This window comes from Oncorhynchus masou, chromosome 12, assembly GCF_036934945.1.
Source record: "Oncorhynchus masou masou isolate Uvic2021 chromosome 12, UVic_Omas_1.1, whole genome shotgun sequence".
Taxonomy (NCBI): domain Eukaryota; kingdom Metazoa; phylum Chordata; class Actinopteri; order Salmoniformes; family Salmonidae; genus Oncorhynchus; species Oncorhynchus masou.
The window spans coordinates 25,496,560-25,512,989 of NC_088223.1; the positions used below are offsets into that span (position 1 = coordinate 25,496,560).

Below are 16,430 nucleotides of genomic sequence, written 5' to 3' on the forward strand. Positions count from 1 at the left end.
ATAACATGATGCAGCTACCACCATGCTTGAAAATATGACGAGTGGTAGTCAGTAATGTGTTGTGTTGTGTTTGCCCCAAACATAACGCTTTCTATTCAGGACATATGTTCAGGCTTCCTTCTTTTCACTCTGTCATTTAGGTTAGTTATGTGGCAGAACTACAATGTTGTTGATCCATCCTCAGTTTTCTGCTGTCACAGCCATTAAACTCTAACTGTTTTATAGTCACCATTGGCTTCATGGTGAAATCCCTGAGTTGTTTCCTTCCTCTCCGGCAAGCTGAGTGTGGAAGGACGCCTGTAAGTTGCAATTAATACATTCACCATGCTCAAGGCAATTTTCAATGTCTGTTTTTTTACCCATCTATGAATAGGTGCACTTCTTTGTGAGGCTTTGGAAAATGTCCCTAGTCTTTGTGAGTGAATCTGTGTTTGAAATTCACTGTTCGACTGAGAGACCTTAAAGCTAATTGTATTCTTTCATTTTTTTATTAATATCAAAACATTTTAGAAAAACTTAATTCCACTTTAGACATTATGGGGTATTGTGTGTGGCCAGTCACACAACATCTGAATGTAATCCATTTTAAATTCAGGCTGTAACACAACAAGATGTGGAAAAGGTAAAGGGGCGTGACTACTTTCTGAAGGTGCTGATAACACAACACATTGTATATACTCACTCATGGTGGTACAAAAAGAGCTATGAGAAAACCACGCCACAAAATATTCTAATGAGCTGCCTACACTATATTAAAAGTTTCACTAAAAGAGCAAAGAACCCTTTTGTGATCTGTAAATAACCATTGAAAAGCTCAAAAGGGTTATTTAAGTCATTATGGTTCCACATAGAACCATCACCCTTCCCAAAGAAGCTTCGAGTAACCCTCATTTTTTAGTGTGTAGGCTACCATTCCACTTTATTCAATCTCAATTTGTGAGATGATAAACTCCCAAACCTGAATGAGAACTCTTCCCCAAACCAAGACGCTCAATAATAGGCCTATATCAAAAGGTTCAAAACGAACCACCCTCTAGGTTCAGTGTGCTTATACCATCCATGCCGTTTAGCTCTGAGGTGAGAGGAGATATGAGGGAAAAGATATGGAGAGATGTGAGGGGAGAGGGAGAGTAGGCTTAACGGGACTGGAGTACCTGTTTACACCCTCAGCTGCTGCGGTGACATGGGGCCTCATGTGCTGGAGAGCACTAGCCTGTCTTGCAGAGCACTGTACTGATGAGTGGCAACTTGTAGGTTTTCTCACTGTGGGTTAAGTTCAATACTGCATGTGTTCCATGTCTCTGTCTGTCCAGTGGAGATGTGTATCTGTTCTCCATCCTCCCTTTCTCCCACTTTACCCTCCTCTGACTTTCCTTCCATTCCATTCTCTTACCTCTACTGCTAAATTCTTCCCCATTCTCCTTCCTCTCTGTCCTCTCCTCCTCTCTTCTCGCCCTCTCTCCTCCAATGCCCCCTACTCTCCCTCTCTCTCAACTTAAACCAGAGAAGCAGTCTAGACACACAAACAATATATCCCACCCTGCCTCTTCTCTCTCACTTCTCCCACACAACACCAAGCTCTATGGGCCAGATAATGCATTAAGCCATAGTGTGTTTAATGCCCTAGTCTGGTAGAGTAGCAGAGACAGGTTGGACCTGATGTTAGCTTACTGTTTCACACCACTAAGAAAACAGCCCCACCACAGCACACCCTGTGGGGATGCATCATGCAAACATTTACAGTCAAGCATCTGTCAAATGCCCGACCGGTGAATTTCTTTCTTGCAACATAAAGTCTTCCATTACATTCAGATTTTTGATAGTGGTGGAACCATAGAAATGACTAGAACAGGCAAAGCCCCTCCGACCACAGCAATTTGACAGTTACATATGGGTGGAACTATCCATAACATTAATTTATATATTGTGCATTCTAATAGAATTGCATTCTGTCTCCCATAATAAGGTGGAAGCCCTGTTTTTCAGAATTTCGAACTCTGAAGAAGTTCTGTGTAAGGGTGTTTCTGCAGACTCCAGAGGAGGAGGAAGTTCATTTCTCTAGGCTCTAAGAACATTATATTGACTTATCCTAAACACTGTCTACACCTTCAGTCTAACACCTAGCCCACTCAACACCCTCCATCACACACACACACACATGCACCTACGGACACGCACGCACCTATGGACACACGCACCTACGGACACACTTGCACACAAACACTTATATAAATACACGCACAAACGCACCCCCCCCCCCTCTCTCTCCCTCTCTCTCTCCAAGACACACACCACGGCCACACCATTCTCTCCTGTGTCCTGTCACACACACTCAGGTCTTTTGAGGCTATCAGAGTGCTGAGAGCTAACTCTCTCCCTAGACTGTCACGTCACCCCCCTTGGCGGAGGTGTCTGCTTCCCCCAGCTACCCTCTCTGTCCCTGGCACTAGAACATGTCATATCGTCTCCATGGTAAAGGTCACGACGTCTGTACTCTGTTACCTCAGTTGAGTAGGAGGAAGCCCCTCCAACACACTGATCTAAGGTCAGCTATGATTTTTATACCCTTAATAGTAAAGGTTAGGATTGAAGGATGATGAGCTGATTCTAGATCTGTGTCTATGGGCCTTTTAGATCCAGAGTGACTTTAGAGAAGTGAAGGTTAGATAATTGGCTAAAGAGAGATCAAGGGTAGCTCCTTAGTAAGGCTGGAGGCTCAGTAATGTGACAGATCTTAGAGGTACAATCTTTTAATGGGGCAATTATACGGTGAGAATTGTTATTTTATGTTGAGGGAGAATACAGTGATTATAGTGTGTGTGTGTGTGTGTGTTTTCTCTTCCTGTAAAAAAGTGATTTGACAGCGTGCACCCATCCTAGACAATGAACATAAGCTTAATTGCACATCGGACTAAAATAATTTTGAATCTGAAAAGTTTGATGGCAGTCTTAAATGATACCCACAGTTTCCTCACGGCATTGCATCTCTATATCTATTAGGTGGTCCGCGTATTTTAGAGGGATGAATAATTGAAAAAGCGCTGTTTTATTCAACACAATTCATATGCTCAGTTTCATCTGAAAATTTTGCTCAGAGCAATGCCCCAGCCAGCCAAGAGCCTGCAACCTATACACACACATACATACACATGCACACACGCACGCACACGCACACACACGCACACACACACACACGCACAGACACACACGCACAGACACACACACACACCTCTTAACCAACCAGTGTGTGTGTCTCACTAAAACCTCCACGCCTTTCAACCTCTCAACTCCCTAACCCTGACCGAACATCCTTTCTAACAATGGCCTCTTCTTCTCTCTTTCAATCACCCATCCCTGGTCTGACTATGAATGAGTCTTACCCTCTTACCATCGCATCAAACCTTCTCTTCCTGTGTCACCAGGACCAATTATATCAGCTTGGATGCTTTCCTTCCAACCTGAGCGCCATGGTGTGGAAAACGCTGTTCCAATGGCTGCCTGCATCGCCAGCCCGGGACAGGACAGGATAGCTCTAGCACTGCCTGTCTGTATCTGTAGCCCAGCCCTACTACACCCTGCCTAGGCCAATTTGGCATGCAGGTCTATGGAGAATATGGCTGCTGAAATATATATATCATCTTTTTCAAACATGTATTGTTCCGCGCGGCTGTTCCCTATCAGACTGGAGCCCCCCTGACATCTTCCAGGGGTGGCAGAGCGCAGCGTGGGGAGTGGGAGTGAGGAGGGGGTGGGGTGCGAGAGTATGTGTAAGGGGGGATTGGGAGTGGAAGGGTGGATGAATGCAGGATGAGTCCTATAAGGATCTCCCTGGTCCCTGTGAAGAGGGCCTATAGGAGAAAACAGAGGGTGGATCAACATTTTAGATACTCCACAAAACTAACTTAAATGACAGAGTGGAAAGAAGGAAGCTTGTACAGAATAGAAATATTCCAAAACATGCATCGTTACTGCAAAACAAGTGGCAAAGAAATTAACTTTTTGTCCTTGTGATGATCGTCATATGATCTCCTTGTGATGATCGTCCTATGATCTCCTAGTGATGATTACCCTATGATCTCTGTCATGACGTTGGCCTGGGGGTAGGTTTATGACAGTCACAAATACCTCTTCCCCCCTTTTTCCTCTCTCTACCCTACTGATGTTACATTTGCAAACCCCTTTGGTTAACATAGAGATTCTGGGAACATCAGAAGGTGGGGGGAAATTAACTATATTCTGGTAATCCGATCAATTGAACATGTGCAGTAGTACTTTATGAATATTATGTCAGTTCGGTTGTCATCTGAGACATTCTCATCAATGATAAGATTACAGAAACTCTACAGTGGAAAGTCTACACATCAGAGTTATCGGATTCACATGGAATTGTTGTTCAATTTCAATGTTTGAATATGAAATTATTCGTGATGGGATGAAATGTGATTGTAGCTTCTAAAATGTGAGATTGGGTTTTCATAAGATAGGGCTCTGCTCAATCAGTGGCCTGCCCCTGTGAAGGGACATGGGCTATAAAACTTTTCACACGCCCTCCACTCCCTTCCTATATAAAGCCTTGGCGACAATACAACCTCCTGTTCCGAGGATGTGAGGACGACGTTCTGATGTCAGAATGGTTCAGATAATAACTACAGAACGAAGCCAACATCAGTATCCCGTCTACCACACAACGATGTTACCTCAACGTATCCAATTGACCACCAGAGACATTCTTCAAAGGACAAAGGACTCGGTTGGGCAACATGGCCTTCCATCTACCACCAACCTACCGAAGTGCAGCTCAGAGTAAATATTTATTGCATTTTCCTTTTCCTAATGGCCGGTAATTTAGAATGCATAAGATACTGTATTTACGATAGCACAGCTTCTTCCCTTTGTTCCTCAGTCTTCCTGCTCTTTCACTCAAACCCAGCCCCTTTTCTTTTGTGTAACCAGCTGTCATATCTGTTCTGCCCGCTAGGGACGTTTTCCTTTATGACGTAATTTGTAATCAAGTTATGATTTAATTATGTGTATGTGTAATTCTGTGTGATTTGTTAGGTATTTAGTAAATAAATAATTAAACCCAATTTTGTATTGCTGGTTCAATTTGTAAGCCAGGGTTCGTGCAGATAACCAAGAATTTACAACTTTCAGATGAGACTGATTTAAGATGACGATTAATATTGACTGCTATTGATGTAAAATATTACTAGGTCTTTAAGAGTTTATTCAGAAGATAACAGCTCTATAAATATTATTTTGTGGTGCCCGACTCTCTAGTTAATTACATTTACGTGATTAGCTCAATCAGGAAATATTAATTATGGAGAAATTATTTTATAGAATAGAATGTCATATCACTAATCCGGCATAGCCAAAGACATGACATCTCCTTGTGATGATCGTCCTATGATCTCCTTGTGATGATCGTCCTATGATCTCCTTGTGACGATCGCCTATGATCTCCTTGTGACGATCGTCCTATGATCTCTTTGTGATGATCGTCCTATGATCTCCTTGTGATGATCGTCCTATGATCTCCTTGTGATGATCGTCCTATGATCTCCTTGTGACGATCGCCTATGATCTCCTTGTGACGATCGTCCTATGATCTCTTTGTGATGATCGTCCTATGATCTCCTTGTGATGATCGTCCTATGATCTCCTTGTGATGATCGTCCTATGATCTCCTTGTGACGATCGTCCTAAGATCTCTTTGTGATGATCGTCCTATGATCTCCTTGTGATGATCGCCTATGATCTCCTTGTGATGATCGTCCTATGATCTCCTTGTGATGATCGTCCTATGATCTCCTTGTGATGATTGTCCTATGATCTCCTTGTGATGATCGTCCTATGATCTCCTTGTGATGATCGTCCTATGATCTCCTTGTGATGATCGCCCTATGATACCCATCACATTATCTAAAGACATGCCTTATTTTAATAATCAGACATGGCAAAGGATGAATGGTTTAGCGATGTCCTTTTGGTAAATTATTACCTGGCATTTCCTCATTGATTGTAGAGGGTTATCTGTTAATTATCTGGTCAGAGCATTGACAGGCAATGGGATACATTCAAGAGCGCATGGTTTAATCAGTGTACAGTATTTTGGAAGTTTCTTATCCCCGGATGGATGTACATGTTCATATCCCAGATTGTATTTATGCTAAAAGCACGGTTGCACCGTTATTGACATATGCGCTTAAGGTTATTTATGTGTGTAGCATCTGAAAAGGTTTAGATGTTAATTCATGGAGCTTAATGTTAATTGAACAGGCTTTGAAAGGGCTTCTTCCCATTTGTCAAATGCATGATGGGTATTGGTATTTCTGTTTGAGAGACAGACAGGGTAAGGATGGCATGTTGCTAGGTTAACAGACAATTATTTAGCTTGGGTTTTCTTTTGAGTTTATTAGGCCTCTTTGTTCATCGTCCTGTTTGTTTTTGTAAATATTTGTAGAGTCGCCAGCTATATTAATTATTTATCTGCTAATAAAAAGCCTCACTTTTGGAAGAAACAACACATCATCCTCGTATGCCTCCACACTGTTACAATCCGACTACATGGTCAACCTCATAGTCATGAATACAAAGTGTTATGTTTAGGGCAAATCCAATACATTACGGAGTATCTCCATATGTTCAAGCATAGTGGTGGCTGCATCATGTTATTGGTATGCTTGTAATTGTTAAGGACATTAGTTTTTCAGGATAAAATCCTAGAGGAAAACCTGGCCCAGTCTGCTTTCCACAAGACGCTGGGAGATTAATTCACCTTCCCTCGGGACAATAACCTAAAACACAAGGCCAAATCTACACTGGAGTTGCTTACCAAGAAGACAGGGAAAGTTCCTGAGTGGCTGAGTCAGAGTTTAGACTTACAGTACCAGTCAAAAGTTTGTACACACCTACTTATTCAAGGGTTTTCTTTATTTTACCTATTCTAATAATAGTGAAGACATCAAAACTATGAAATAACACATATGGAATCATGTAGTAAGCAAAAAAGTGTTAAACAAATCAAAATCTATTTTGGATTTTTGATTCTTCAAAGTAGCCACCCTTTGCCTTGATGACAGCTTTGCACACTCTTTGCATTCTCTCAACCAGCTTCACCTGGAATACTTTTCCAACAGTCTTGAAGGTGTTCCCACATATGCTGAGCACTTGTTGGCTGCTTTTCCTTCCCTCTGAGGTCCAACTCATCCCAAACCATCTCAATTTGGTTGAGGTTGGGTGATTGTGGAGGCCAGGTGATCTGATGCAGCACTCCACCACTCTCCTTCTTGGTCAAATAGCCCTTACACAGCCTGGAGGTGTGTTTTGGGTCATTGTACTGCTGAAAAATAAATGATAGTCTAACTAAGCGCAAACCAGATGGGATGGCGTATTGCTGCAGAGTGCTGTGGTAGCCATGCTGGTTAAGTGTGCCTTAAAATCTAAATAAATCACTGAGTGTCACCAGCAAAACACCCCCACACCATCACTCCTCCATGCTTCATGGTGGGAATCACACATGCAGAGATCATCCGTTCACCTACTCTGCGTCTCACAAAGACACGGCAGTTGCAATCAAAAATCTCAAGTTTGGACTCATCAGACCAAAGGACAGATTTCCACCCGTCTAATGTACATTGCTTGTTTCTTGGACCAAGGCATTCTCTTGTTCTTATTTGAGTCCTTTAGTAGTGGTTTCTTTGCAGTAATTCGACCATGAGGGCCTGATTCTTGCAGTCCCCTCTGATAAAGAGATGTGTCTAACTTGAACTCTGTGAAGCATTTATTTGGGCTGCAATCGGAGGCTGGTAACTCAAATGAACTTATCCTCTGTGGCAGAGGTTACTCTGGGTATTCCTTTCCTGTGGCGGTCCTCATGAGACAGTTTCATCATAGAGCAAGATGTTTTTTTGCAACTGCACTTGAAGAAACTTTCAAAGTTTTTGAAATGTTCTGTATTGACTGACCTTGTCTTAAAGTAATGATGGACTGTCGTTTCTCTTTGCTTATTTTAGTTGTTCTTGCCATACCATGGACTTGGTATTTTACTAAATAGGGCTATCTTCTGTATACCACCCCTAACTTGTTACAACTCAACTGATTGGCTCAAACGTATTAAGGAAAGAAATTCCACAAATTAACTTTAACAAGGCACACATGTTAATGGAAATGCATTACAAGTGATTACCTCATGAAGCTGGTTGAGAGAATGTCAAGAGTGTGCAAAGCTGTCAAGGCAAAGGGTGGCTACTTTGAAGAATATCAAATATATTTTGATTTGTTTAACACTTTTTTGGTTACATGATTCCATGTGTGTTATTTCATAGTTTTAATATCTTCACGATTATTCTACAATAACATTGGTCAAATAAAAACCCTGGAATGAGTAGGTGTGTCCTAACTTTTGACTGGTACTGTAAATCTGCAGTAATACCTGACAGAGCTTGAAGAATTGTGAAAAGAATAATGGGTAAATGTTGCCCAATCCAGGTGTGGAAAGGTCTTAGATACATTTCACCCAGAAAGACTCACAGCTGTAATCGCTGCCAAAGTTGATTCTAACATGTATTGACTCAGGGGGTTAAATATTTACCTAATCATGTTTTAAAAAAAAATGTATTACTAATGTTAGAATTATTCTTCCAGTGTATTTTGTGTAGATCTTTGACAAAAAAAAATAAAGAAAATGAAATCAGTTGTCATCCCACTTTATTACACAACAAAATGTGTAAAAAGTCAAGGGGTGAGTGTGAATACTTTGATGGCACCACATCTTAAGAAAAATGATGAAGATACCAGCACTGGAAGTGCCACTTGCACAGCACAACTATTTAATAAGCCACTGGGTTATTGTCACGTACACAATAAGTCTTTAATGCCTTGTCAAAACGAACCCCATCACAGCTTCTACAGTAACCACAACACCCTGCCTGTCCTCTACCTTGTTGTTTCACTGAATCATTTACTATTGCATGAACACTTTTGTCAAGTCAGCCAATGCTGCCCTCTGGCAGTGAGACAGGGAACTGTAAGATCGAAAAGTTACCCGATTATTATTTTCTGCAGGGTCCAGAAACACAACTCATTGCAATCACTTGAGGAATAGATGCAACGCATTTTGAACCAAGTCATCTAGAAAGAATATTGTGGGATTTACTAGTCTCTCATGGGAGCCTTGATTTGGGTCTGGGTGCCAAGACTAGGCATTTACCAACTGATGAAGCTTCCATATGCATAGAGCCCACATCATAGGAACTGATACAGACTGAGGAGAAAAGTAGATATAATTTATTAACCAGAATGACAGACTACAGAAAGAGAGAGACTGAGAAAGCATCTCAATGATGATGGGTCTGCTTGAACTGCAGTCCACAGTAGCCACATGTGCCCACTTTAGTTTCTTTATCCTGGAGAAACAGACAGAAAACAGACATTAGCACAATGGAACACCACGTAAAATCAACCAAATCACCAAGTAGCGTGAAGCTGAAAAATAGAAACGACCCGATGTAAAAGCCTGTTGACATGATACATGCAAGTCACCGAGTGCAGCGCGGTGTTAAAGTTCAATTTACTTGAACGCTGACTCCAAAGCATTGTGGAGCCTGGCGCAGCCATTCTTTCAGGGCTTGTGCCTCGACAATGGCTTGCACGGTGCAATGTCATTCTTGCGCGAGTCATGTAAATTAGACTTGAGCACACATTGAACTGAAATTGAATACAGGATCTGTACTCGTGCTTGTTATGTAGTCACAGCTTATGAGTTCTGACTTTGACACCAACTAGTGTCCATTATAGGGACATGTGTACTACAGACGTCATTACCAGGTTGATGTAGACTTTTGGGTGGCCCAGTGCTCCTCCACCACCGTCACATGACACCACTCTGGCCTCTATGCAACTGACTGGCTCTTCAGCCACCAGCTTGATGGCAAAGTTCTTGTTCACCTGGAAACACACAGCACAAACAGTACCGTCAGTAGCTTACACTCTGTTTTGTAGTCCAAATTCCCTCTCAGTGGAATACTAAATATGCATTGTAAATCTATCAATGGCCACTTTGCCGAGCAATGTAAAGAGGCTCTAGGCCTTAATTGAACAGGTAGTGGTATGAATCATAGGACTCAACTTCTACACCCCCCCCACCTTTATTTAACCAGGTAGGCCAGTTGAGAACAAGTTCTCATTTACAACTGCGACCTGGCCAAGATAAAGCAAAGCAGTGCAACAAAAAAACAACACAGAGTTACACATAGGATAAACAAAAGTACAGTCAATAACACAATAGAAAAATCTATATACAGTGTGTGTAAATGGAGTAAGGAGGTAAGGCAATAAATAGGCCATTGTAGCAAAGTAATTACAATTGAGCAAATTAACACTGGAGTGATAGATGTGCAGATGAGGATGCAAGTAGAAATACTGGTGTGCAAAAAAGTAAATAATATATTGAAGCCACATGGCAACTATGGCCTTTTCAGACAACGTCGTTTTACCTCTTTCTGTCGGCCCACGAACCTGGCCCGCCTGGGATCATTTTCATCATACACCTGAAACAACATGCAGACACTGTAACAGATATGTTCCAGAACAATCAGATACTGCTGATCAAATTCTACACATACAATACTTGATCACAGTAAGGTTATCATCTCACAACCATCAATAAAATAGTTATGTAAACTCTGACACTCCATCTAGTTAACTAAAGTGTCACCTGCCTTTGCCCTTACTAGCTTTTATCGTGATAGAAGTGCCAATACTTACTGACCGTGAATAAACGCCTAACTACCCCACTAGTGGGTGAGCAGCTATCAAGCTGGTGACCACAATTCAAAGCTGGACCAACGGTCAAATCTTAATTGACAACCCCAACATCTGACACGTTTGCCAAACGTTAGCTAGTGGTGCTAGTAGGTGTCGTTAGCTTGGTAGCGAGCGAGTAACTACATATTTTCGGGGTAACCAACACACACAACCTAACGTTTGAGCCTTACTTGTCCGGTGTGGGTAATTTGCTCTCCAGTGGTCGACGCTTGTAAACTGTAGCGCTGTAGATAAACCGCCGAGGTCTTCAAAGGCGATACAATCGCCTTAGCATTTCTACTGAAGGACAGAATCCGATGCACAGCGGCAGCCATGTTTACAATGGACTCTATACGCAAGATGAGGGAGCTTCTCCGAACTCCAAAGACGACCGCCTGGTCCTAGTGCAGTGAATTTCATTAAATATTCACGAATCGTTTGCAACCAACAGTAAAATAAACGTTGTATTAAGGAATGGATTATTGTAAATACTTTGTAGTTAATCAATTCTGCAACGCGTTACAGTTTAAATGAAAGCGAGAAAGTGTATTTAGTGGGCACAGATTCTCCCCACTGGGGTTCTACGACCCAGCACACGCGTTGTGACTTTTCTCAAAGTCATTTACGTCACAGTCAGGAAGCAGTGATATCTCCGTGCGAGAGTAATCCTTTTTCGGCAGTGTTGCTTTGATTAAACTGTGCATTTCTGGAGTTTATTCCCAGCTCTAACCCGTTCTTATAACTGAAAGGTTGGTGCATATTATGTTACCTTCATAAATGTATTTTGATCAAGTACTGATACTGCCTAATTGAGCAGTAGAAATATGATCTCGTCTGGCCTTCAGAATCCACCATGCTGCATGAATAATGCACTGTATAGCCTGATAGAATCTGCAAAAATAATCTGCATTGTTTTGATTGCCTCTACTCCTTCAATACCACTAGTAGCTGAAAGAACTGGATGGATTTCCCCCATATTGCTTGTTCTGTCAGATCAGTGATAATGAAGGAATGGAAAGAGCAAAGCAACTGAACTATTGAGATACGTCCTTAAAAAAAGAAGGTGTGTGTATTTATGTTCTCTCTCCAGGCAGGTGTTGGTGACAGCATGGCTCCACTCCTGTTGAACCACCTTGTCAGCTCCCTAACCCGCCATCTGACCCGGATCACCCTCAGCCAATCCTACCCTATCACCACCACCATCATTTCCCGATGCCTTTCCTCCCTTACATCCTACCCAGTCAGAGTACTCCTGACGGCAAGTAGACCCATCCAGCCCTTGGCCTTCTCCCCTGGATCTTCTTCCCAGGGCCGGGTCGCCCTCCAGGGCCAGTGTCAGCACCTGGCCTGCCTCCAGCCCGCTGTAGGGATGAAAACCAAGAGTGCTCTGAAACGCCGCTGTAAAGACTGCTTCTTTGTGGTGCGGCGGGGATGTCTGTTTGTGTTCTGTAAGGCTCATCCCAGACACAAGCAAAGGCAGGGATGAGGTGGTGAAGACGAGCAGGGGTTATGATAATGATTTGTGTATGGCCCTGTGAATTGTTTGTTACTTGTATTGTATTGCCACATTAAAGTGTTTGACTGATTGACAGATGCACCTTTTCCTATCTCTCTCTCACCACCACCTCCCTGTCTTCTCTCACCACCACCTCCCTGTCTTCTCTCTCTCTCCACCACCTCCTTGTCTTCTCTCTCTCTCCACCACCTCCCTGTCTTCTCTCTCTCTCCACCACCTCCCTGTCTTCTCTCTCTCTCCACCACCTCCCTGTCTTCTCTCTCTCTCTCCACCACCTCCCTGTCTTCTCTCTCTCTCTCCACCACCTCCCTGTCTTCTCTCTCTCTCTCCACCACCTCCCTGTCTTCTCTCTCTCTCTCTCACCACCACCTCCCTGTCTTCTCTCTCTCTCTCTCACCACCACCTCCCTGTCTTCTCTCTCTCTCTCACCACCACCTCCCTGTCTTCTCTCTCTCTCACCACCACCTCCCTGTCTTCTCTCTCTCTCACCACCAACTCCCTGTCTTCTCTCTCTCTCACCACCACCTCCCTGTCTTCTCTCTCTCTCACCACCAACTCCCTGTCGTCTCTCTCTCACCACCAACTCCCTGTCTTCTCTCTCTCACCACCACCTCCCTGTCTTCTCTCTCTCTCACCACCAACTCCCTGTCTTCTCTCTCTCTCTCCACCAACTCACTGTCTTCTCTCTCTCTCTCTCTCTCCACCAACTCCCTGTCTTCTCTCTCTCTCTCTCACCACCAACTCCCTGTCTTCTCTCTCTCTCTCACCACCAACTCCCTGTCTTCTCTCTCTCTCTCACCACCAACTCCCTGTCTTCTCTCTCTCTCTCTCACCACCACCTCCCTGTCTTCTCTCTCTCTCACCACCAACTCCCTGTCTTCTCTCTCTCACCACCAACTCCCTGTCTTCTCTCTCTCTCTCTCACCACCAACTCCCTGTCTTCTCTCTCTCTCACCACCAACTCCCTGTCTTCTCTCTCTCTCTCACCACCAACTCCCCGTCTTCTCTCTCTCACCACCAACTCCCTGTCTTCTCTCTCTCACCACCACCTCCCTGTCTTCTCTCTCTCTCACCACCAACTCCCTGTCTTCTCTCTCTCTCACCACCAACTCCCTGTCTTCTCTCTCTCTCTCACCACCAACTCCCTGTCTTCTCTCTCTCTCACCACCAACTCCCTGTCTTCTCTCTCTCTCTCTCTCTCTCACCACCAACTCCCTGTCGTTTCTCTCTCACCACCAACTCCCTGTCTTCTCTCTCTCTCACCACCAACTCCCTGTCTTCTCTCTCTCTCACCACCAACTCCCTGTCTTCTCTCTCTCTCACCACCACCTCCCTGTCTTCTCTCTCTCTCTCACCACCACCTCCCTGTCTTCTCTCTCTCTCTCACCACCAACTCCCTGTCTTCTCTCTCTCTCTCTCTCTCACCACCAACTCCCTGTCTTCTCTCTCTCTCTCTCTCTCACCACCAACTCCCTGTCTTCTCTCTCTCTCTCTCTCTCTCACCACCAACTCCCTGTCTTCTCTCTCTCTCTCTCACCACCAACTCCCTGTCTTCTCTCTCTCTCACCACCAACTCCCTGTCATCTCTCTCTCTCTCTCACCACCAACTCCCTGTCTTCTCTCTCTCTCACCACCAACTCCCTGTCGTCTCTCTCTCACCACCAACTCCCTGTCTTCTCTCTCTCACCACCACCTCCCTGTCTTCTCTCTCTCTCACCACCAACTCCCTGTCTTCTCTCTCTCACCACCAACTCCCTGTCCTCTCTCTCTCTCTCTCACCACCAACTCCCTGTCTTCTCTCTCTCTCACCACCAACTCCCTGTCATCTCTCTCTCTCTCTCACCACCAACTCCCTGTCTTCTCTCTCTCTCACCACCAACTCCCTGTCGTCTCTCTCTCACCACCAACTCCCTGTCTTCTCTCTCTCACCACCACCTCCCTGTCTTCTCTCTCTCTCACCACCAACTCCCTGTCTTCTCTCTCTCACCACCAACTCCCTGTCCTCTCTCTCTCTCTCTCACCACCAACTCCCTGTCTTCTCTCTCTCACCACCAACTCCCTGTCCTCTCTCTCTCTCTCTCTCACCACCAACTCCCTGTCTTCTCTCTCTCTCTCACCACCACCTCCCTGTCTTCTCTCTCTCTCACCACCAACTCCCTGTCTTCTCTCTCTCTCTCTCTCACCACCAACTCCCTGTCTTCTCTCTCTCTCTCTCTCACCACCAACTCCCTGTCTTCTCTCTCTCTCTCACCACCAACTCCCTGTCTTCTCTCTCTCTCACCACCAACTCCCTGTCTTCTCTCTCTCACCACCAACTCCCTGTCTTCTCTCTCTCTCTCTCTCACCACCAACTCCCTGTCTTCTCTCTCTCTCTCTCTCACCACCAACTCCCTGTCGTCTCTCTCTCACCACCAACTCCCTGTCTTCTCTCTCTCACCACCACCTCCCTGTCTTCTCTCTCTCTCACCACCAACTCCCTGTCTTCTCTCTCTCTCACCACCAACTCCCTGTCTTCTCTCTCTCTCTCTCCACCAACTCCCTGTCTTCTCTCTCTCTCTCTCACCACCAACTCCCTGTCTTCTCTCTCTCTCTCACCACCAACTCCCTGTCTTCTCTCTCTCTCTCACCACCAACTCCCTGTCTTCTCTCTCTCTCTCTCACCACCACCTCCCTGTCTTCTCTCTCTCTCTCACCACCAACTCCCTGTCTTCTCTCTCTCTCTCTCACCACCAACTCCCTGTCTTCTCTCTCTCTCTCTCACCACCAACTCCCTGTCTTCTCTCTCTCTCTCTCACCACCAACTCCCTGTCTTCTCTCTCTCTCTCACCACCAACTCCCCGTCTTCTCTCTCTCACCACCAACTCCCTGTCGTCTCTCTCTCACCACCAACTCCCTGTCTTCTCTCTCTCACCACCACCTCCCTGTCTTCTCTCTCTCTCACCACCAACTCCCTGTCTTCTCTCTCTCTCACCACCAACTCCCTGTCTTCTCTCTCTCTCTCTCTCACCACCAACTCCCTGTCGTTTCTCTCTCACCACCAACTCCCTGTCTTCTCTCTCTCTCACCACCAACTCCCTGTCTTCTCTCTCTCTCCACCTACTCCCTGTCTTCTCTCTCTCTCTCACCACCAACTCCCTGTCTTCTCTCTCTCTCTCTCACCACCAACTCCCTGTCCTCTCTCTCTCTCTCTCACCACCACCTCCCTGTCTTCTCTCTCTCTCTCACCACCACCTCCCTGTCTTCTCTCTCTCTCTCACCACCAACTCCCTGTCTTCTCTCTCTCTCTCACCACCAACTCCCTGTCCTCTCTCTCTCTCTCACCACCAACTCCCTGTCTTCTCTCTCTCTCTCACCACCACCTCCCTGTCTTCTCTCTCTCTCTCACCACCACCTCCCTGTCTTCTCTCTCTCTCTCTCTCACCACCAACTCCCTGTCTTCTCTCTCTCTCACCACCAACTCCCTGTCTTCTCTCTCTCTCTCTCTCACCACCAACTCCCTGTCTTCTCTCTCTCTCTCTCTCACCACCAACTCCCTGTCTTCTCTCTCTCTCTCTCTCTCACCACCAACTTCCTGTCTTCTCTCTCTCTCTCTCTCACCACCAACTCCCTGTCTTCTCTCTCTCTCTCACCACCAACTCCCTGTCTTCTCTCTCTCTCTCTCTCTCACCACCAACTCCCTGTCTTCTCTCTCTCACCACCAACTCCCTGTCTTCTCTCTCTCACCACCACCTCCCTGTCTTCTCTCTCTCTCACCACCAACTCCCTGTCTTCTCTCTCTCTCTCCACCAACTCCCTGTCTTCTCTCTCTCTCTCTCTCCACCAACTCCCTGTCTTCTCTCTCTCTCTCTCACCACCAACTCCCTGTCTTCTCTCTCTCTCTCACCACCAACTCCCTGTCTTCTCTCTCTCTCTCTCACCACCAACTCCCTGTCTTCTCTCTCTCTCTCTCACCACCAACTCCCTGTCTTCTCTCTCTCTCACCACCACCTCCCTGTCTTCTCTCTCTCTCTCTCTCACCACCAACTCCCTGTCTTCTCTCTCTCTCTCTCACCACCAACTCCCTGTCTTCTCTCTCTCTCTCTCACCACCAACTCCCTGTCTTCTC

The 16,430-nt window shown here is 45.2% G+C and overlaps 1 protein-coding gene across 1 annotated transcript; it reads right to left on the reverse strand.

Moving 5' to 3' along the window:
• Positions 1–9,269: 9,269 nt before the first annotated feature.
• Positions 9,270–11,276, reverse strand: LOC135549752 (NADH dehydrogenase [ubiquinone] iron-sulfur protein 6, mitochondrial-like). The gene is made up of 4 exons (XM_064980017.1): positions 11,001–11,276; positions 10,500–10,553; positions 9,829–9,951; positions 9,270–9,410 (listed from the first exon to the last, which is right to left on the reverse strand). The coding sequence occupies exons 1-4, from the start codon at positions 11,142–11,144 to the stop codon at positions 9,342–9,344; spliced, it is 390 nt and encodes a 129-aa protein (XP_064836089.1). The 5' UTR covers positions 11,145–11,276; the 3' UTR covers positions 9,270–9,341.
• Between the last annotated feature and the right edge of the window lie 5,154 nt (positions 11,277–16,430).